The 22,349-nt window shown below is 39.1% G+C and overlaps 1 protein-coding gene across 1 annotated transcript in view; it reads left to right on the forward strand.

The window, feature by feature from the left end:
- LOC117381053 (LHFPL tetraspan subfamily member 7 protein) overlaps positions 1 to 22,349 on the forward strand; it is a 133,674-nt gene that overhangs the window by 37,475 nt on the left and 73,850 nt on the right. Inside the window, exon 2 of the mRNA XM_033977895.2 lies at positions 1,256 to 1,394. Within this exon, the coding sequence (XP_033833786.1) occupies positions 1,256 to 1,394 (139 nt within the window). The remainder of the gene's footprint in view (positions 1 to 1,255; positions 1,395 to 22,349) is intronic.

Below are 22,349 nucleotides of genomic sequence, written 5' to 3' on the forward strand. Positions count from 1 at the left end.
ATGAAGCCGATCCAATCCATTCTCCAACACAGGTCAAAGAAATCATCATCGCCATCATTGCCACCAGCATCATGGCTCTTACAGCTCTGCTCCCCCTGCTTCTCACCAAACTCCCAGAACAAGCTCATTAAATCTTCTGTCAGCCATATGAAGTCTCTGCTTTCATCGTGGCTGCTTCACGTCAGTCACAGGGGCATGCGTACAGACACGTGTTTTAGGCGTGTAATTCCCTGGAGCATGGGAGACTCTTCTTTGTGATCGCCCCCGCCAACATGCTAATCACTAATACCATTCAGTCATTTTCCATTGTTGAGGGCTGACATGTTTAAAATGCAGATATGGGACTATAGATCAAACAACACTTTAAAGACACTTTGAAACAGTCGCTAATAAGACAAGTTCTATCTGAGGGTTTCAGAATGAAAAGTGAAACTGAAAAAATTAGGACCGTTGCCATAGTGATTAAAATAAGCCAAAACCCACGAGTAGGGGCAAACAAAGGTGTTGTTTATACCTGTCTCTATTATTAGATAGTGAAGTCTGTTTTCGCTGAAGAAATAAGGGCTGGGCAATGTGGCAGAAAGTGAATCACATTTTTCCCTCATATTGATTGATCTCAGTCTCTTTTTCTATTTGATTTTATTTTCAAGACATAAATAAAAAGGTCTTTCAGGTATTGATTTCCTGAACATAAACAAGACAAACTTTTAACAGGTCATTTAACATACAAAATGTCAAATTTCTTCCTCTAAAGTTTCACCTCTGCTCCAGACCACATGCTTTTACTGACAGAGGGCTGGCTGTGGACGTCCCGATTAAAAACCTCCAGCCATATCACTGACAATTAAACACTACTGAATCTCTATCCTGATTACATTTTGATTGATTGCACACTATACTATTGTTTTTACTCAAAGACAGTGCATAGGGGCCATATTGTGCAGCGTGTCTGATTCCGTCACTTGTGAACCAGTCCCCTAGTTCCCGAGTGTGATTAAACGCAGCTGTAATGAAGGTGGACGGAGCCCTGTTGTTTTGTGCAGTGTTCCAGCTGAGGGAGCCATTAACCTGTTAGAAACATTGACTGTGAATTACACAATCTACACTAACTTTTGGGAACTAATGCTGCTAGTTGCTAAATAAATCTTTGTTAGGAGGCTAAACTTGTATCCTTAGACAGGAGAAACATCTGGTGCAATCTGTCTTTGTGCAGTGGGGAACATGCTGCTAAAATAAACTTGTTTGTGTGTTGCAGACCAGTGCGGTGTTGTGTTCGGGCGGCTGTGCTCTGCTGGCTGTCAGCTCCCTGTTGGCCATCATCACCATCTTCCTGCCCGGTGGAGGCTGCGAGCGTCGGGCCTGCACTCTGGCTGGGTACATGCAGATGGCAGCAGGTACAAACTCAACAAAACAGCAATTCAATGACAACCCACAGCTTCCGGACAAAACCACAGCTGATTTTATTGCCCCAGAGGAAATTTTGTCTTGGGTTTTACTACAAACAGCTGCAAACACAACATATTAAACATAGGGGCATACAAATAAACAGTACTAGTGATCTTTAAACCTAAAACTCAGTGCTAGATTTGTCACAATATAACATTTTAAAACTATATTTTTATATTCAGTGCAAATTTTGATAACACAGTCATCACTTTGTTATACAATACAATGTAATTAAACACAGCACATAAATATATTAGCTTTTTTTTATGTAAACATATAGTCTTATACTAGCTCTGATATAGATGCAGAAACTATTCAGGAGAGTTCCAATTTTTTCCCAGAATCGAGAGAGTATGAAGTCTGAATACCAGTTTTAGTATTGATTATGGTATTTTCCAGATGTCGGTCCGGAGTATAAGTCACACCGGCCAAAAAAATGTATGATAATGAATAAAAAAACATTAAGTCGTGCTGGACTATAAGTCACATTTTTGATGGAAATTAATTTTACAAAATCCGAAACCAAGAACAAACATTTTATCTTTAAAAGCAAGTTATAATAATAACAATAAAATAGAGAACAACTGAATAGCAGTACAGCATGCTCACGTAACACTTTTATATTTATTAATCTAGATGAAGCATAGACAAACAGGACACGTGTCTGGTTTGTTAACGTAAGATATTAACAGTTAATCAGATAAATAAAGCATAAAAAACAAGCAACAAGTTTACTCTCAATCTCACTCCAAATCACTAAATCCATTGAATTTTTCATCCTCATTGTCACTTCTGAACTCCATCAACTCCAGCAGTAGATGAATTGCCGCTTCTGCTTCCGCTTCCTCTTCTGCGAGGCTGTCATACTGGTACAAGCCTAGAGCGCCCTTGTGCACTTGTCAGTGTGACAATAAAGAAAACTAAATTATATATTTTAATAATTTCACATATAGGTCGCACCTGAGTATAAGTCGCACCCCCAGACACTGTATGAAAAAAAGTGCGACTTACAGTCTGGAAAATATAGATTTCAATACTTGATAATCCCACACTGTACTAGTTTATTTTGTCATGTATGTAGCTCCTCAAATCTAAATATAATTGTAATGTGCTTTTGTTCAGTAGTAAAAAAAAAAGTGCTGAAACATATAGGCTAAAGTGGAAAAACATTATATCTGCATTCATACATTTACTGTTAAACACACACAGTTCTGGATTATGCAGTTTGGCCCTTATTAACTTCTCCTCTTAACTTCTTTTCATAACACACACCCACAATATCTAGTTCTCATGATTATGTCAAGTTTTAAGACCATTTTATAAGAAGTGAACATCTGAAATGTATTTATTCATTTTGTAGCCCACACCATTTGTAGGGCTGTAATAAACGACAATAAACCACAATCTGAATAGAACTGACTTTGTTATCCATCACTCAGAAAAATAAAAAAAAGAAAGATGGAGGTGGAGGACAGCTGCTGCTATAGCAACCGCACTGGTGCACTGACAATGTGAGGAATTTAGAGTCTGCAGTAAAAAGACAATTAATGCTCTTTAACACAGGTCATTGGTTCAGGGCTACACGCGGCTGATCATTGGTCCTAGTGTTGGAGCGGTCTCGTAAACAAGCGCGGACATGGCGATACCGGGGCTTTAAAAGTGGTAACAGTGCACGGCTCATGTGTCTGCTGAGCACCGGCCTTCACAGTCCAGCCTGGTGCAGCGGGCCATTTTATTATGGGCCTGTGACCGGAGGGACGCGGTGTGGTGTTGTGATATGAGAGGACACGCTCCATGTGAAGTTTATAGCTTATAGCCACGGATACTATTAGCAAAGTTATAGCGTGTGCTTGATGAAATCGCTGTGAGGAGATTGGCAATGAGTTCAGAGATTGTGTTTAGCAAAGCTTTTAAGTGTTTGAAGCAACAAGATGGTTTAAGCAGTAGAGTACTACAAAGACTACTACTACTACCACTACTACTACTGGTCTTTTAACAAATTACAGAGCTAGTCCAAACCTGATGCTAGTTTACATTGCAGGACTTACGCATTAGGGCGTATAATATAATAAACAGATTTTTCTTACCTTCACTTTTCAACTGGATGACTAACTACCAGGGACCTGTAGCCACAACTTTAATCTCCAAAATACACTGGTTATATTTTTACAGCGGCTCTAATCTTCTTGAATAAACCCTGAATAGTTAAAAAAAAAAAAAAAAAAAGAAGAAGGCTGCAATGAAAATGGCTTGGTTAAAGGTTGGATCACTAATGGATATTTAACACAAGTGAAAGCTACAGATGAATCAGCGTAATAACAACATAAACCACTTAATGACCATTCCCCATTGTAAATCCTTTTATACTTGAGTCCATTCACAAAGCTGCAGTTGTTTTCACATTTATATCTTTTTTGCATTGTACAATCAGTCCCTGGTATTTATTTAAAGTGCATATGACTACACTTTTCACTGAAACATAACAGACTTTTCTAAAAAAAAAAAAAAAAATCCCATTTTCCCTTTTTGGAAATGTTGGTGAAGTTTATAATTTTACGTCTTGGTTGAACATGGCTGAAGTGACACATGTGGTCCTCCTCGGGGATGAGATATTGGGATTCTGACTTGTTTGCGTTCATGTGTTTGTATATCTTGGAAAGTCAGGATCTTGATGTCACCATCAATAAAATCACTCAGTTCGCTAAGAGTTATCCAGTAAGAGCTGTTGTTGCTGTGAGCCTTCTCAAAGCTAAATGTTAGGCTGCTTGTTTACTTTTGCTATTTAACGCTACATTTGTAATTAAACAACTGTAGTCTTGGGTCTTTCAGATCAGATTTGTTGCTTTTATGATCTGGATAATTGACAGTTAACCCCTAAATGTAATGACTTTTAGTCAAAGAGCTCAAATGCGTTCGATAAATTGACAAATCATCTGATTTTTGTTAATCTGCACAGAACAGGGAACGGTGCGGAAGCCGGGCAGAAGGTTGGGGCCCGAGTTCCCGAGTTGTTCCGAGTTCCAAGTGTTCATGTGTATTTTTCCCAAGGACTTTGAGAATGTAGGATTAGGACTATGTGGAGGTAATTCCATAACTGTTACCAGGAAACCACAAAGTGATCAAAGGCCTAAACTCGTCAAATTTACACATTAGTTATTATTTGACAAAAAACCCAAAACATGGCAACATCTTTATTTTGTTAAATGAATGTGTAAACTATCAGAAAATTATATTTCTTGCAGGAATTCCTACATGTTTAATTTCAACTTGCCCTTCCCAACTCTTCTTTGCTAACTGCCACTTGACACATGTAAAACTATGATACATATTTAACAAAGGTACTATGTTAAATGAAGCAATAATTAAAAAAATAATCAAAGTTGTCACATGTGCTTTCAGAATATGTTCATACCAGGCTAGTTTGATGAGTCAGCCGCACGTTTTTGAGTCTGGTTTCAAGTCTCCAGAAGCCCAGATCAGTGTTTGGGTGATTTGAAGTGACTCTTGTGCTGAACAGAACAGGGTCTATCTGGTGTAATGGTGATGCTGAGTGATAGGCCAGGCTTTTGTGAGCTTCCAGACTGCCTCTTGTCTCAATAGATGGAGGTTTGAGAGGGACCGCAAAGCCCAGACAAGAGCTGCGCTGTTTGTTTTCACAGCTACAGAAAAGGTGTGTGTACTTAGAGTGGTTAAAAATGCAATTGCACAGTAAAAATAGCATGTAGGTTGCGAACAATGGCTTCTTTGTGTGATGCATGATGTCAGTTGTGTTGAGATAAACACATTACGTTTATAGACAATTAGCTCCATTAAGTTTTTATTATGTACAAGTTGGAAGGTGATGACACTGATTTGGGGAAAGGTTGTGTTTACCAAATGTTGAGATTTTCCACCAGCGATTAGCAGATACATTACAGCAGTATTTCAAACTGTGGGGTTACCTCTGGTGCTACATGGGGCCCTGTCGACTTCTTGAAGCTTTCTGCCATTTCGTAACATTGTTCCCTCATCAAAAACATGCCTGACGATATTTTATATATCATCCATGTATGTTTGACTAATCTAGCGATCTCTTCCGGGCTCTATACAAACTTAGAAGTACGATTCTGTCTAATGTTCAGCCCATGGAGATCTGAAGGGGGAGTGACTTAGTGTGGGGACTAAAGGGAGGATGAAACTGATACATATCAAGCATTTCAGTATGTTTTTTGGCGAATATAGCATTTGCAAAACAATAAAAAGTAACAAATAAATAAAGGTAAATAATTTATGTGTTAGCATAGAAGTGTAACACCCCTTCTTTGATGTTTTTGTCCTCCTTTTGCTGCTTTAATAAGTCGTACTACCTAGAATTTATCCCTTAACGCTGAGTCTGGCAGCGAGCCTAGTCTGTGCTGTGACCAAACCCCTAGGCCATCCTGCTACACTAGATTTACGCTTGTTACTTGATCCCTTGTCCACAACCCCTCTTTGCCATCTCCATCATAATGCACACAAAACACCGCACCAATAGATGAGTCATTCCAAGTTTATTTTGCACCAAGCTATTTTTTCCTTTTCTGAACCCAGTCCGAGTCCCGTGGGTGAAGTCTGGAATTAGATGAACCGGCGTACCCTCGGAGGCTACATGCAGCGGTGTGCAGCCTCTGCCCACAAGCTCTGCACCATCAATGTTTTACTCTATCCTCCAGAGAGGGGCTCGCCAGCATTAGTGTGCACTGAGGCAGGTAGCTTTTCTCCCATCATACATATTTAAACTGCTTCTATTTAGCGGTCACGATTCATCTGATAAGGCTGGTTAGAGCATGTTCTTGCACATAGGTTATGTACTCAACTAATTTTGTACTGGGACCATGTTTGGAATATAATGAAGACCAGACACTGCAGGTGAACAGGGAAACATCTTGAATTTAGAGGTGTTCATTTGAAACTTCTGCTGTGGTTTACGCGCAAAAAAAAATGTATTACAAGTTTGTCATCATGTAATGTTTTCGTATAAAAATAAGGCATTTTATTTTTAAAAACGGCCCAAATTGACTATTTTTTGGAACATTCAGAATAGAAACATAAAAAGAGCCAGGTTTAAAGATGATTCCTATTTTTTGGTTCAAATTTCGCCTCATTTTTTGGAGTTAAAACTTTAATAAATCAGACATGAAATGATAAAAAAAATAAAAATTAAAAAATTAAAAAGTTTTGCCTTATAAAATGTGACATGTTCAAATCTGTAGGTCATTTGAGTGCAGAAACACTTCCCTCAAAGGCTGATACCGATACTGATACTGATACTATTGTACAAATCACAACCATATATAATAATATTTGGATATCATAGCTCAGCCCTATTTTTAACACATTTAATTAGTTGTTTTTGTTCTGTTATATAGGTCATATTTGAACCATCTCTAATCTAGTAAACAGCATTATCTTAACACTAAAAACACCTTATCCAGTGTGTTATTCGGTGATATATAAATGTTGATGCGCCCACCTCCTCTGCACCAGAGACATGTCACACTCGGCTGCTTGTACAAGCTCCTCTCACACGTCTCCTGTTTTCTGCATTAACATAACAGGTTCATTTACATTATGGGCTTACAAAACTGTGTATTTGCTGCATTGATTATCTGTTGTTTTCCCTCCTTATTGATACAATCTTCAGTCAACACTACTCATAAAAAAATGTTTTGGTGTTCAAATGGAGCTATGAGATTTTCTGGGTTTGAGCACTTGAAAGGAATATGCCTGAAGCTGTGTTTTTTCTTACCTGTACACTTATACTGATTTATCCCAGACAGCAGTTTAACCAGAAATGACTCACTGCAGTAAATACTCAACCATAGCTACAGTAAATATGACAACAAATGTGTATTGGGCCACTCTGTTTTGTTTTGGCTTTGAAAATATGAGAAGTGCATAACTAGTAGTAACAGATTGAGGCACTTTTCACTTCTGCAGGCTGTTTTATGCAAGTTTTCCAACAACATCTTGTCGCTAGTAAAACACTTAAATGAAGCCAGAAAGGACAGATGAGAAGTGCAATTAATGCGGTTGTCCAATACATAAAGGATTAATGGCTGAATCTGGCAGCCTCCTGAATTTATTATGCAACAGTATCTTTGTAACACTGTCTACTCCTTTTAACAGTTGCTATAATCTTTGTGTATGAATAACTATAGAATTTAACATGGCAACACGGAAAATACATGACAAAAATGTTTAATGCTAATTTCAATGTAAAGCCACAGTATGTAACTTTTTTGTTGAAAAACAGACTAAAATAAAAGCATGTTTTTTCATACTGGGTTATGTTTATTGCACTGAAAAAATGCGTTCTTACTCTGAGCGGGCTTGCATCTCCACAAACCTGACTCTTATTTGGTCCGGAGGTAGGCCTATTACAATAAATACTGTATTGACTTATCCTTCAGTACATGATAGATGGAACAATCATTTGGGGTTCAGTTTTTATTCATTTTTATGTACTAATGGGAAATGTTTGGTTATTTTTCTGTACTATTATAAAATTTGAGCTGTAAAAGGTTGAATTATGAACTACCAGGGGAGTTGGCAGGGGAGCTACAAAGGGGTCTGTTAGTCCAGGCCTCAGGGTCTTTTCCTATTCATATATATCAGAGGGGGGCCCATGTGAGGCTTCTTGCCCCTGGGCCCCAAATTTCTGTCGACGGGCCTGTGAACTACTTTAACTCATTATAGATGCACTTTGATGACTTAAGTGTTGCATTCTGTTATTTATTTATTTATTGCAGCTCATATTTTAACATTATTGTACATTCAGCATACTTTTTTGGGATAATTTTGATCTCTCTCCATGCATAATGTTACGGAGTATGGTTTTAATTTTTTATTTCCATGGAAACATACAGGTGACTTGCCACCTCCAGAACTTACATAATTGTACCTTTTGTGATGCCTTTGTTGTTACTTTTTGGTGACAGTTAAACAGCGTGAGTACCTTAAAATTAACATAAGTAGCGAGCCTGTGGTTATTTCTTAAGCCTGTATTATAACACATTTTAATATGCATGCTATGTTGTTAACACAAATTTAAGTAGATACTTTAATTACCTGTAAGAACCAGTCCATTTAATTAGCTTATAATTTATAAGTCATTTATAAGTTGCCAGAAGCCTCACTCATTACTCGCTATAAAACCACTGAAATCCTCTGTCCTGCTTGTACTCCACTGACTGCTGCATCACTGTAATTGAAAGTCTATCCATCTTGTCAACTCCTGGACTACACTGACGGCTCTGATATGTTCTCACATCACGGCAGCTGAGCCCGAGGACCATTTTGGATCGAACGTTAAACTCTGACAGAGTGTTCCCGAATTCTGCTCCGCACAGCAAAACTATAGAGTAACTCCAGAAGTCTCCTCACTCTTTCCCAAAGCTTTTTAATTACCAGCTGAACTTTCTGTAACCCCTGTTTGTATCTTTCCTTTTGAAGATTTCTTTTTTGAAACGTCTTATCTCCGGCTGCATTAGAAAGTCCCTGTGTTTGGGCTTGGACCGTTCACTCCTGGTTGGAATAAAAGTGGTCCTCACAAATGCTCTTGGTCCATTGTGCTGATGCCGGAGAAGCCAGGCCCTGCTGCGTCAGCGTTTCTCCCGGCGATGGCTCTGTGCAGATGTCCTCGTGGAAAGCAGGAAGTGTGGCCCTGGAAATAAGGAACGTCTTTGATCAGAGCACCTGCTGTGTACTGCCTCTGCCGCCGCGGTACCTGCGCCAGCTGTCAATCAAAGTACAAGAGAGCCATTCTAGAGCCAGTCTGATTAATGCCATTAGCTTTGACTTGTAAATGAGACTTGGTGCAGTGGGCATGAAATGAAATGATGGGTTTGAGCTGTGTAGTTTTATTCTGACTTTACTTTAGGAATGGAAAATCTTGAAAAATATACATTATACAGTTACAGTATTGTTATATAATAATCAAGGATTTCCCTCTCAAAGTTGTTCTGAATATAATGAACACAGAATTAAAGATAAATACTATTACTAAATGTCACTAGTGCATCTCTTCTACCTCTGCTGACTACTACTTCACTACTTTCTATCTACCACTACATACACCCACTAGGTATTTAATAATAATACTGTAATACATCAATCTTATATAGTACTGTAGCCACATTCATACAGGGAAATGGGTGCAGTGTCTTGCCCAAGAACACAACAATAGTGTCTTAGAGGAGTCTAAATTGTGCTCTAAACTGTTCCACTGATGCCCCTTTTTTAATGAACTAGTAAATATAAACATTACATCGTATATAAAATAATAACGTTAACTGGAGTGAAAAAACACTCTATCATGGGACCTCATTTACCTCCCACCTGTTCTTCTCGCACTCTGTAAACACCACTATAACATTATTGGATTACCAGCCTTGTATCTTATCCAACACCCTCCAGGCTCAAATGTAGCTGGTGTGGTCCACATTTTTCAAAACAGAGAAAGTTTGCGGCCAGTCCGATAGATTCTGTGCCAGTTTTCCCTCTAACTCTTTCAGTGGGGATACTCACACTGCAGGCTACCTCTACCTCATTCGGTATGCTCTTAATATCTGGTGTATGGATTCAGTTCTCCGTCTTGAGAATTCTCTATAAGAACATCTTTATCAGAATCACATCCATGAATCCTTTTGTGCTTGTTTTCTGACGATCAGTAATATTTCATTCTGTTTCATCATGGAGGCTTCGGGCTCTCCAGCACCTTTAGAAGTGGGCTTGCAGAGAGAGAAGAAAACTTGTTCACCACATGCAATCACAGACACAAGTATTGATCTGGCCTCTACTCTCCACTGCTCTGCTTTCAGCGTCTGTATTTGTCTTTGAGTTTAGTTTTCGGGGCCACTCTCACCTCAGTGCCTAAACAAGCACTAGTGGTTTGGTTGAAGAGGTTAAAGGAATGTTTACATGGCTGACCTGCTGAGGCGATTGAAAGCATCCTGTGGTTTGAATGGAAGTCAAAAAGAACACGAGGCTTTGGCAGTGTTTGCGAGAGTAACCTAATATAGTTTTTCTTAATTTTTGTAATATTTTTCTTTAGTATGAAAACAACTTTGGTTAAACCTAACCTAGATTAAAGCTGTGGGGTACTTGATTTTCAAACCAAGAAAAATGAAGTATTTATTTAACTTGTCGCTAGCTCTCACAAACCTCTTGGGACATTGCTAGTATTCACATGTATTATTTTGCCACTCGCACAGCTTTAGAACTGTTTTTTCAGGTGGAAAAGTCAAGCAGGGACGACCCTTGGAGAGCCAATCAGCTCTCACCCCAAGTTTGTAATAAATAAAATGGTTATAACTAGATGAAGACAGTGTGTAGTGGTCTTATTTCTGTCACTTTTTTTGCTTTAACAATAAATTTTCTGGGACAACCTGAAAACCTTCATATTCTTAAATGATTCTCCTCAACCAGGAGTCTCAAACTCGCGGCCCGGGGACCAATTGCTGCCCGCGAGATGATATTTTGTGGCCCACAGGACAATATGAAAATGTAATGTTAATGAGGCATTACCATGTTGTGTGTAGAAGGTTCTGCCAAATCGGTAAAATGCAAAACACATGTGTCACTCGCGCTGTGTACTCCCATCACAAAAGATTCAACAAATAACAATGTATATCCATAAAATCCACAAGAACTGGCATATTACCTCATGTATGTTGAAAACAGTGATGACCCAGCTTCACCCGGACTCTTCCTCCTGCGGCCCCCAGCTAATTTTAATTTGAGACCCCTGCCATAAACGATTAATTCAAACCTAAAACGTAGGTGTAATATAAGTAATAGTTGTAGATATGGAAGGTTTCGTACACCACAGGCTTACACTTACTGTATGCTGTAGTGTACATTCTCACAGCTAAGTTTATGCGATGCCCTAGTTTTGTTCTTCTAACCTACTTATGGAATAGAAATGAATATCCTGTTTTAGTCTTTCTATTCTTACGTACCGACAGCTTGCTTTAGTGCTCTTCAAAAACAGTTAGCACCTAAACATGGACTAGTTGAAGCATTCGACCTAGTTCTTCTTGTGTAGGATCTTCTACTCTGAGCTGAACCTAAGTGACCCAGTTGTTGAGAGCTTCTTGCTGACTGTGTAACCTCTTCACCCGTGAGTCACAGCACGTCGCCAGTGAACATGAATCTTACATGTGTACCGTAAGTGGGCCATAGGTGCGCAGCATATATTAAGAGGTTGTCATCGGTAACAGTAATTTGATTGGTCACATTTGCCTCACGCGCCCACATAACAGATCTGCTTCGTAAATCTCATTAATTAAACAGGGCAAGGGAGGATTTATTTACACCAAAATCATTCATTTTTACTGGAAAATCTCTCATCTGCAACGTAATAAAGCGTCTACAAAGAAATACATTTATTAATAGCTGCTGCAAAAGGGTAAATTTGAGGTTATGAAGGGTTAATTTACAGATAATTAGCCTGTTTTTCCACTTTTACACAATCCTACCTAAATAATATGGAAGGCATTTAATTTCAAATAGCCATGTTAGTGTTTGGTGGCTCAAAACCAAAAGCTAAAATATCAAAATATAAAAATAACTACCTGTTTTAATAGCGTTAAGTGCTTCAGAATTATCTCTAAAAAGTATTCTAAATCTACAAAATTGTTAAAAAATTATGAACTGCAGTAAAGAATAACAAAATGCAGCACTTAAGTAATTAATTTGTGTCTGTAATGAGTCATAGAAGTTCATCATTTTAACCTGGACATCTTAAATCTGACCATAGTACCTAAAAATAACCAAAAATGTCCCACTGGTATAAAGAAAAAGAACAAACGATAAATATTGACCCCCAAAAATGATTGCTCCATCTGTCATATATTAGATCCACATTTTTTTGTTTCTTTTGTACTCGTAAACCACCATGTTTGTTTTGACACTAATGAACCGAGCATTGGTTAATCTGACTGTCAATCGCACCCATGGGACAAACTGGAAGAGCAGACCCAGAACCACATTATTCATCTTTCTTAAGTACAGGAAAAGTGTGTAGTTACTTGGCTGACCAGGCCATAAAAATGCATAATTACTTCCTTAAATGTAAACATGAATTTGTGCATATTGTCATCGCTCATGTCTGATATCCAATTATGAGCCTGGCATCTATGGCTGAAGCATTAGAGGTTGCAAAGACAAATGTGGCAATTGTTGGTTCAGTCAATTAGAAGCTGACTGTAATTAAGACTGAACTTTAGCGCGGGCCATTCGTCTAACTTTAATTTCATTTAGAGCTCCGATGTACTTTGCAGTGAGTCACCCATCATCTCTCCTTCACTTCTTAGGTATTAATTTTAAATGTTGCCTTTTGAGTGCCGTTTTACCATAATGTGAACATGCTCTATTAATTAACCTTGCTGATCATGTGTGAACATTTTAGACACAGATTTTGAAGTCTTGTCTTGCCGTACAGAGGAAGTAAATAACAAGCCAACAGTGGACAGAAATGAGCAGGGAAATTGTAACTCCAGGTTGGTCCGTTCTGTATTTTTGGTCTATATTTGTTCTGCTGGACTGGTTTGCGCCTGTCATTCATAAATATTGTGTATATCTCAGCCTGTAACAGTAACAAAATGTGAAGAAAATGCTGAAGAAAACACACACTATAAGCGATAATATTGAACACCATTATGCCACAATAAGCAGGATTACCCCCAAAATACTATTCTATATGTACAATATTGTTAATGAGCTGCAATAAATAAATGAAACACTTAATGTGTCCTAAAATGTATGTATTCAATATCTATATCTAGTTATAGTTTTAGTGTCGATTTGCATCTGACTGTTGATACTTTTGACAACCCTAATAGCGTGACTATTTCTCAGTCTCCACCTCTCTCACCTCTCCTCCGTCATCCAGGCCATGAAAGCTGTGGCGAAAATACTCACAAAACACACTCTCAGAAGAACTAGTAGGGCCTATGCATATTACATGAGTCCTCCACCTCTGAAGGCCTCTGTGCTTTTTCATTTACAGCCGAGATGATGAGGTGGAAGCCCGACTCTGCACTTACACACTTTTTTCTCTCTGAGCCCAGCAAATGCCAAAAGGGCTGTTTACGGGAAACTTAAAATAAAAAAAAACAGCTAGAGTTTTTTTCATCGTCAATAAGCAATTCTGTCATAACCTGGTGTAATAACTGTAAAAAGGCTTAGACCAGGAAATTGTGCAAATCCATTTTCCCTTATCTGGCGCCCAGAGTCAATACTTCCCATAAATCATAGGGCTTTCAGTCACTTCTTGGCTGCATAATGTCACTTTGCTTTTATTTGACTTTTTCTCCTTCTCCTTTTTGTTTTGTACTTGTTTTTCTTAGGTAGTAACACAAAAGTGGGCAAAAAAGTTACAGTTTAACATATATTAAAAAAAATTGCCTATAAATGGTTATATAACATAGATTTAGGCATAAACATTATGTTTATTATGAAAAGTCATTTTAAAGACTAAGGCTGTGTCTGACCACACTATTCTCTATTCCATTATTAGTGGTGTCAGAATGACCAAGGAGTAAAAAAGTGCACTGAAAATTTCCCACAATGCACCTTAAAAAGTAGTGGGCATCGGTGGTCACTAGACCAGTCAATATAGACCACAATGCACTGCAGCAGGTGTTTAACTGGATACAACACGACTGAATGAAGCCGATAGAAGCACTGGTTTATCGCACTTTTGATCCTGATTATGAATAAAACACTATTAAATAAACCATTGCTGTGTAAAGTTGCTGGCGTTAGCCAATTACCTTAGCCTGAACTGTTAAAAGAGCGATAATTTTCACATCTCAGACAAAAATTTGACGAAAACTTGTACTGTTATTATTAGCCCAAAATACTTGTGTGCCAGTCCAATTTCATCATTATTTATGACAGAAATCAAGTTTTATTGGACTTTAACAGCCTAGTTGACTCTTTTTCATCTAGACCTGAAATAGTGAGCTGCATGTCCGCATCCCTCTGTGAATGAGTGCACTATAGAGTCCACTAAAGAGGGCGGGCCTATAGTGAATGAGGGGTTAGGGACTAGGGTGGGCGTTTGAACACAGCCATGGAAAACAGTTTGACATGTATCTGGTTCTGGTTGATTAATCAGCAAACTCAAAATGGATACCTCATCAATAATAGGCAATATGGATGAAGTGCCTTGCGTAAGGGCACAACAACAGTTTCCACTAGAGCCTCTGCTGCCTCACCATGTCCCCTGGTATTCCCAGCAGTCTCCCATCCTAGTACTAACTAAGCCTTCACCTTCACCTTCACTTCTGTTTAAATGACCTAGTTAAAAAAATAAGTTTGTGCATTTATATTGAAGATACTGAACTACTCACCTTGTTGCCACTCTGCTAGGCCCATGAGCGTATCCTATTTGATATTTTTTTACTCCGTGTCTGTTTGCCCCGCCCTTATAAGAACTGATACAAAACGCTGCCAGACGGCTCACTGATTCATTGGGGAGTCTTGCTGTGCCAGGTTATTGCATTTAGAGGGACTTGTTACTGCCCAACCATAGCCTTGGTATCATTGTCTCTCTGTTGAGTGTGTGTCGCTCATAAAAATGAAAAGTTGAGAGCCGTCTGGATGTGTTGCTACGGTAACACCATTGTACCTGACCTCAGCTTGAGAGAGCGTTTCCTCGTGGTGCCAATGTTACTGGCAGCAGCCACACTAAACCAATGTTAGTCCCAATAGTGACTGTACAATGAGAACAATACTATGAGTCACCCTTATGTCTGGGCTGTTAGCTGTGGTGAAAATGCCTTGCTCTGACTGGGTGGGGTTTTGCTTTTGCACATTGACACGCTCCTCTTTTATAGCCCTTCCTAAAGCCCTATAAGCTTAAGTTTACATGCACGCTAAAAATCTGATCCTTATCTGATTTCTGGAGTTATCAGATTATTGAAACGTCATGTAAACTGTTACATCTGATGTGAGTAATCTGATTTATTTGATCTGATTGTGCACATCTGGGTTTTGACAAAGAAATTGATGCCGAGGGACATGGTAAAGACAAAAATGAAAGAGAAAATAGTTTTTACTGTCTTCAATAGTCAACAGTTACTCTAAAAATCCATTGATTAACTTACACATGGTAAAAGGTCTCATTTTTATAGAGCACTTTCCCACCTTCAAGGGACTCACCCATTCATCCACCAGTGTACACAGACACAGAGGGTAAGGTGGGATAAGTGTCTTGCCCAAGGACACAACGACAATATTCATTTGTTGGAGTCGGAACCTGTGAGTCAATGGATCTGACTGTTCTACTAATAATGTTTATGTTGAGAGCGAGATTCAAACCGTCAACCTTCAGATCAGTGGACAAACACTCTACCAACTGAGCTACTCTCACATTACTGTCACCTGCTGCTTTTGTGCATGTGAACACACACCAAAATTAGATCTAGTATTGGATTAACTCGTCAAATCTAGTTGTGTAATTCCTGGCCATGTAAATATATGTAAATGTTACCACTTTGATACGTCCATTAAAAAAAGATTACCAAGTCACTTTGCCAAGATTTTATTAGGCACCAATTAAGCTACACACTTTAGCAAAACTATAGTAAATGCACCATTAGCCTTAGTGGAGCAGCAGTAGCGGTTGCCTGCCATGCATTTAAATGTGTACCAAGTGAGAATGAAACAGACGGACTATGGCTGTAGCTGCTGTAGTTGCCTGCACTGGGCTGTTAGCCGCTAACACACATTTGTAAACGAGTGTTTGTGGAGATTTGCGTGTTCCCTGTGTAATTTTGTTCTGGTTTTATCTCCTTGTCTCCCATACAGTGATTGATCTTGTGCTCAAAGGCTTCTCCTGAGTACGCCTTGATGAGTGAGAACCGGGGTCTGGTTGTCATGTTTTTGTTTGGGCCATCTGTGTTGTTTGAATTTTTATAGTCGACAATATGAAGCTGTGGGTCTGACGCTAAGTTTCACAAATACACACACACACACACACACACATACAAGCATGCAGAGTTTGTATGATTGATTAGGCAGTGTGGTGAAATTGCTATTGCTTTCCTTGTTTTTACGACAGGCTCATTTGCATGGGGTAAATGAATGTGTTTGCTCTACTAAGTGAATTAGAATCTTGCTTCTGAGCGTGTCACGTATTTCCACTGATGTGTGATCAAGATGTATTTGATTAAGATATTGCTCTTGCGTGGATAATGTTTTTTAAGAGGTTAACAAGGCCAACAAGGAAATGCGACTATATACACATGCTCCTGGAGTTTTTAGTAAACATTTATTCAGCTGCATTCATCACTGTGAATAGAGGGCACTACTAATGTATTCTTAAACAGCAGATGCGTAGATATATGCAGGCTTGATAAAAGGTGGTTTTGGACAGCCCCTTATAGCTGCACTCTGTAACTTTTGCGGTTGAGAGTATGTGCCGGCTGCTTGTATCTATGCAGATGCTATTGCGTTACCTGGAATGTTCCACAGTAATGGATTAAACATATCTATCTCCATGGAGACAAGCAGATGGCGCCACAAGGCCAGATCTGCTCACATATAAAGTGGGTATTAATTTGGGATTATCATTTCTTCTCTCTATATAGAAACCACTTTGTCCTTGTTAAACCAAGAGGTAGATTTCATTTATGCACTTTTGATTATTTGCTGGAGAAATAAAACAAACTTCTTTCTCCTTTGTGGGCAAAATAATTCCAAATCTTTGAAAAGACAAAAAGGCAGTCTGATAATTACAGATTGAGTATGGAGCAGAATTGACAATATAGTAATTATCAGTATATTCATTTCAGAGGCCAACTCTTTCTTTGTTTCTTCTAAATATGTAGTGGTGTACATGCAAAACGTATGGCACCAACTGTTTAAAGTTCCTATATTATGCAAAATTGACATTTGTGAGCTTTAAGTCATGTAATAATGCTGTTACCTCCTCAAAAACATACCTGGAGTTGTGTTTTGTTTCATTCACACACATTTAAGTTGTCAGTTATTAGTAGTATTCTTAAATCTCCAACAATCAAAATGCTGTTTCTCACCTTGCGATGTCATGTGGTGGTAGTTTTCAAGTTAATGGCTACCTTTTACCTTTAGCTGAGTAGAGATAGGCAATCCCAGGGCTAAAATGATCCGAATGTCTTATAGAAAGTGTCACAGTAGTGGAGAAGTGCGGCGTTCTTTTGTAGCTGTGAAAAGTTTGGGAGAAAAACCTGTGTTTTTAAGGCCAGGGAAGTATTTCTGCTGCGCTCACACTTCTCCCAGGTGTGCTCAGATAAAAAGGCGCCGCAGCAGTCATGCCGGACAGGTTTGGGCTTTCAACTGTCAGGAGCAAAGTCAGGCTGACCTACTGAGGGCCCATCTACCCTCACAAGGCCATGAGAGGAGAGGAGACTGGGGACTGCTGCAGACTCCAGCCACAAGATGAGAGGGATATCGGCTGTTTTCAGACTGTCCAAAAGCGGCGTATAGAGGAGAGGACGAATCAGGGCTCGCACAAACTACAGCTTTGAAATGGAGTTAGCTCTACTGCGGACTTTTGACCTCAGCGTGTATGGATGTCACTGAAAAGCTTAAGGGCTGTACACCATTGCTTTCTATCTATGTACACTAATTCTACCCTTTCGTAAAGATGTACTATGCAACTTTTCTGATGGAGGCTTCGCTGCCTGCTTGCCTCTATGAATATGTTATTGCTTTGCATGAAACGTTGCACAGTGAGACATTTTAAGTACTTTTATATATTCAGTTAGAGGTGTCTTATTGCTAGGCCTATCGTTCAATACATGATCAATAGAACAATACTTTTGGGGCGTATATTTATCATGTTAACCTTTTTTTTGCACTACTGGGAAGTGTTTGGTTATTTTTTAGGTATATGATAAGATTTGAGCTGTGGAGGGTTGAATAAATTACTTCCGTGACTCATTACAGATGCAAACTAAGTACTAGTGTTTCATTCACTGCAATTTATTTATTGCAGTTCATGTTTTAAACCATATAACACATTTTAGCTTTATTATTATTAGTAGTAAATTGTTTTTGGGGGGTATAATTTTAACTTTAGGGTTCTTGTGTCAGTGGTATAGATTGGTTTCAGTATTATTGTTTATCTGGTTCTGTTTAGCTGTGTATATGACTGAAAGGTTTTTATTCTACACTCTTCTCTTTTAATGTTCATTTTATGATGATTATTTATGTTTTGATTTGTTTGTAATTTGATTTTAATGTCTGCGGGGAAGCTGGCCTGAAGTGATCAAGTAGGAGGCAGACTCAAAAAAAAAGTCCCATTAGACAAAATGTATTGTCAGCATTGTGGTACCTCCTGAACAAAAGAAAAAATACATATTTACAAAAATTAATGGTGCTCAGCTCAACTAAGGAAAAATCCACATGTACCCTGGCTACACTGATGTCTCCACTCTGTCTAATTAGCCCTGCTAAAATACCCTCCTGCACCTGAAGCACCACCCCCTGGTATACACCATCTCTTCCCCAGGTGCTGTGGGTGTAACATTAGCAGAATCTTAAATGTAAAACCATATCTCTGGGCCCCAAGTCCCTTAACTAAAGTGTTTAACAAAATAACCATAAACACAAATACATAAATAAATAAGACATTAACTCAAAGAAATAAACAAACTTAAATCGGTTCTCCCCTCCACATGGTCTGGCCCACGACCACACCCAAGCCTATAAAAATGGCCGACATAGGGCCCCCTCTTTGTTTGGACCATGTGGAGGTGCAGGTAAGTGGCTTGATGTATTAAACTGAATTGACACATTTAACTAAATAAAATATATTTAAACTAACAAGTGTGTGTTGATATAACCAATTGAAAAACTAAACAAAACAAACCCAGGATAGTTCTACTTAGTTTTGTAATGCAAAATTATTGAAAATTATGTGAAAATGTGCACAAACAAAATGGTAATATTAAAAAAGAGACAAAGGCCCACTTTGTCACAGTGTCCTTCTTATTCTGCCAAGCACTTTGAGTTATTTTGTGTAAGAATTGTGGTATATTTAAATAAACTTGCCTTGCCTATAATTTCGTCTGCAATATATCACACTTCAAAACATGTTATCGTGACAGGTCTAGTTATTGCCTTGAAAAGCGTGCATTCTTACTGTGACTGCTGCCTTGACACAAATCTGACATGTAACTTGGCCTGGTAGCATCACCTGCTTGTCTCTTTGAAAATAGATAAGTCCAATGCCATATTCTGGGACATTCTATGCAAAGCGATAGCATGTCAATTGAGGCAAGCAGGTCACCCCCCCACCAGAAAAGTAAGATTTCTTCTTACATACTTGAATTCAATCATTTATTAATTGAGCTGTAACTCACTAAATGTAGTATCCACATATTCTGCTTGGGTATCCATCACTTAAGAAAAAATCCAACTATTTTATATTTGAATGACAATGAAATTAGTGTATGCAGTTACTTCTAGGATCTTATCAGAGCTTGTCCTGGTTATCTCATATACTTTTGAAATGTCATGTGCTATGCTTATTCCAGTTTAATACGTCCCTTTGCATGAGTGAAAAAGGCTGAACACTGGCATTCCCCATAGATGTACCACTGATACATTCTAACACTCACCACTTCTTTGTCGGGCAGGTGCTTGATGTCTTCCTCCACACACATTCCTCCTTTACATTCCTGTTTTGACCCCTCTGGGCCCCCATACGGTCGGCGCATACCTTCTTAAATCATTCACACAGGGATGACAGGAGAAGGCAGGTGGAGTTTGCCAGCACACACCTGTACTGTTGGCTCTTTGTCCCATTACGTTCAGTCTGTACAGGGCTTTTGTTGTTGGTGTTAGCCAAGTGTGTCTGGGGCTTAGGCTGCAGATCATATGTGCACTGCAGTGTGAACGTATTTGTGAGAAGTTGTAAGACGCAGAAGGCAGAGTCAAGACTGGCACAGGTCACACATATCAAAGGTGGAAAAAAGTGCCAGATTGAATGTGGTTATTTTCTATGTAATGCCACGCCCTTCAATATGCTTCAGAGGATGGTTTAGTTGTCATGTCTTTGTCTGGTGTCTGAAGATTATATTGTATTGCATTGTACTTTATTAAATATATTTGCCTATGAAAAGTCCTTGTATCTTTTGCACCTTCCTTAGCCTTCCTTTTGAATGAAGTAATTCACAGAAACTTTTAACCGCTGTTTTATTGTCTGAAGAGACAAACAGCTTAAAACAGTAGGATCTGTCCCGTCTCCTCCGCAGTGCAGGGGTAGAGCAGTTTTATACAGCAGACTCTGGTCTCAACTCACTCCAGAACAAACTTTGTCCTGAATTACAATTCAGATTTCATCCTGGACCTGGTGCTTGGACCTGATAGATCTGCCAGAGCTGCATGTGCTGAAGTAGTGACCCAGACAAAGCCGAGGTCTGGGACCTGGCAAGATGTGTTTTTCATTAAACTTTTTATATAACTTGACAACGAATACAGATGGGTGTAGAAGTGAGTATAACATGTCAAAGGTGGACATATTTACACTCAGTATTCTTGTATCACAACAAATTTCCTTCCTACAGCCAGATCATAGATCAGATTTTGAAGTCTAGGTTTTAATCTGCACAAGGGCATAGTTTTGCTTCTGCCAAGGCTCATAACAATGTTCACTTCCATACCATAACACAATTCCTTCATGGGCTGTACATAAAATCGTTGCAACTTAATTTTTCAAACCTGATCAGTTTTATGCTCGTCCTCCTGGTTCATCTCTCTTGTCGCCATCAAAATAAATCTAATAGTGTTTGAGTGTTGTAACAGTGTCTGGGCCGGCACGCGCCGCAGGCACAGTTGTCTCTAATTGATGTGTTGTGAGTGCGCCTCTTGCTGTGTCTCTGATTGATCTGCCGATGGGATAGATGGTCTCCAGTCTCTGATCTAATCCGTTACAGAGCTCAAGTACACTCAGAGAAGATGGAGAGGATACGGGACAGGGAGAGCTCTGTCTGCCCCTCTGTTTCTCCGTGTGGTCATCCATCCTTCAGGTCCTCTGCTGCCCTGTGATTACACTTAACGCCGGGCACCTCACGGGAGCAGAGGGGAGGAGGGAGGAGAGTGATGGGACAGGCAGCCAAACGGATTAAAGCCGTGGCGCATTTCACCGGAGGACTTCAGGGTCAAGATGTCACTGCTGAGAATGGAGGGCAGCATAAATAAAACAGGTTGTTATCTCTGAGTCGCACTGCACCCTATGATGCCATATATTGTCCCATCTTTGGACGGGACAGGATACAGTGGCAAAGCTGTCACCAACTTTGCAGTACACTGTGTGTTATTTCTTACCTAACTTTCTAGAGTCCAGTTGCCTCAAAAACAGATCAATGCAGCTCTCCCTAGTATTAATCTTTAGTACAAAGAAACTAGAGTCCAGGAGCAGTTTTGGAGACTCTTCGTAAATTAATAAGAGAAGCTAAGATGAACCATATATATATTGTGTTTTGTATAATGAAGTAAAAGAATGTGATTAACATGATCTTACTGTAAGCATGTACTGTTTTATTCATATTGAGAATGGTCACATTTTTATATAGTGCTTTCCATCTTCTAGGTACTCAAAGTACTTTACATGAAGGAACCACTCACCCATTCACACACACATTCATACAGTGTACGCAGATGCTGGAGGTGAGGTGGGTTAAGTGTCTTGACCAAGGACTACAGTATTCATTTGTGGGAGCTGGAATCGCACTGCCAACCTGTGGGCCTGTGGATCTGACTGCTCTACCAATGATGTTTATGTCGAGAGTGGGATTCAAACCGCCAACCTTCAGATCAGTGGACAAACTATCTACTGTCAGTTAATTAACATATTACAAATGGTTCACAGTGCAGTGAAAAATAAC

This window comes from Periophthalmus magnuspinnatus, chromosome 14 (genome assembly GCF_009829125.3).
Source record: "Periophthalmus magnuspinnatus isolate fPerMag1 chromosome 14, fPerMag1.2.pri, whole genome shotgun sequence".
NCBI classification, from domain to species: domain Eukaryota; kingdom Metazoa; phylum Chordata; class Actinopteri; order Gobiiformes; family Gobiidae; genus Periophthalmus; species Periophthalmus magnuspinnatus.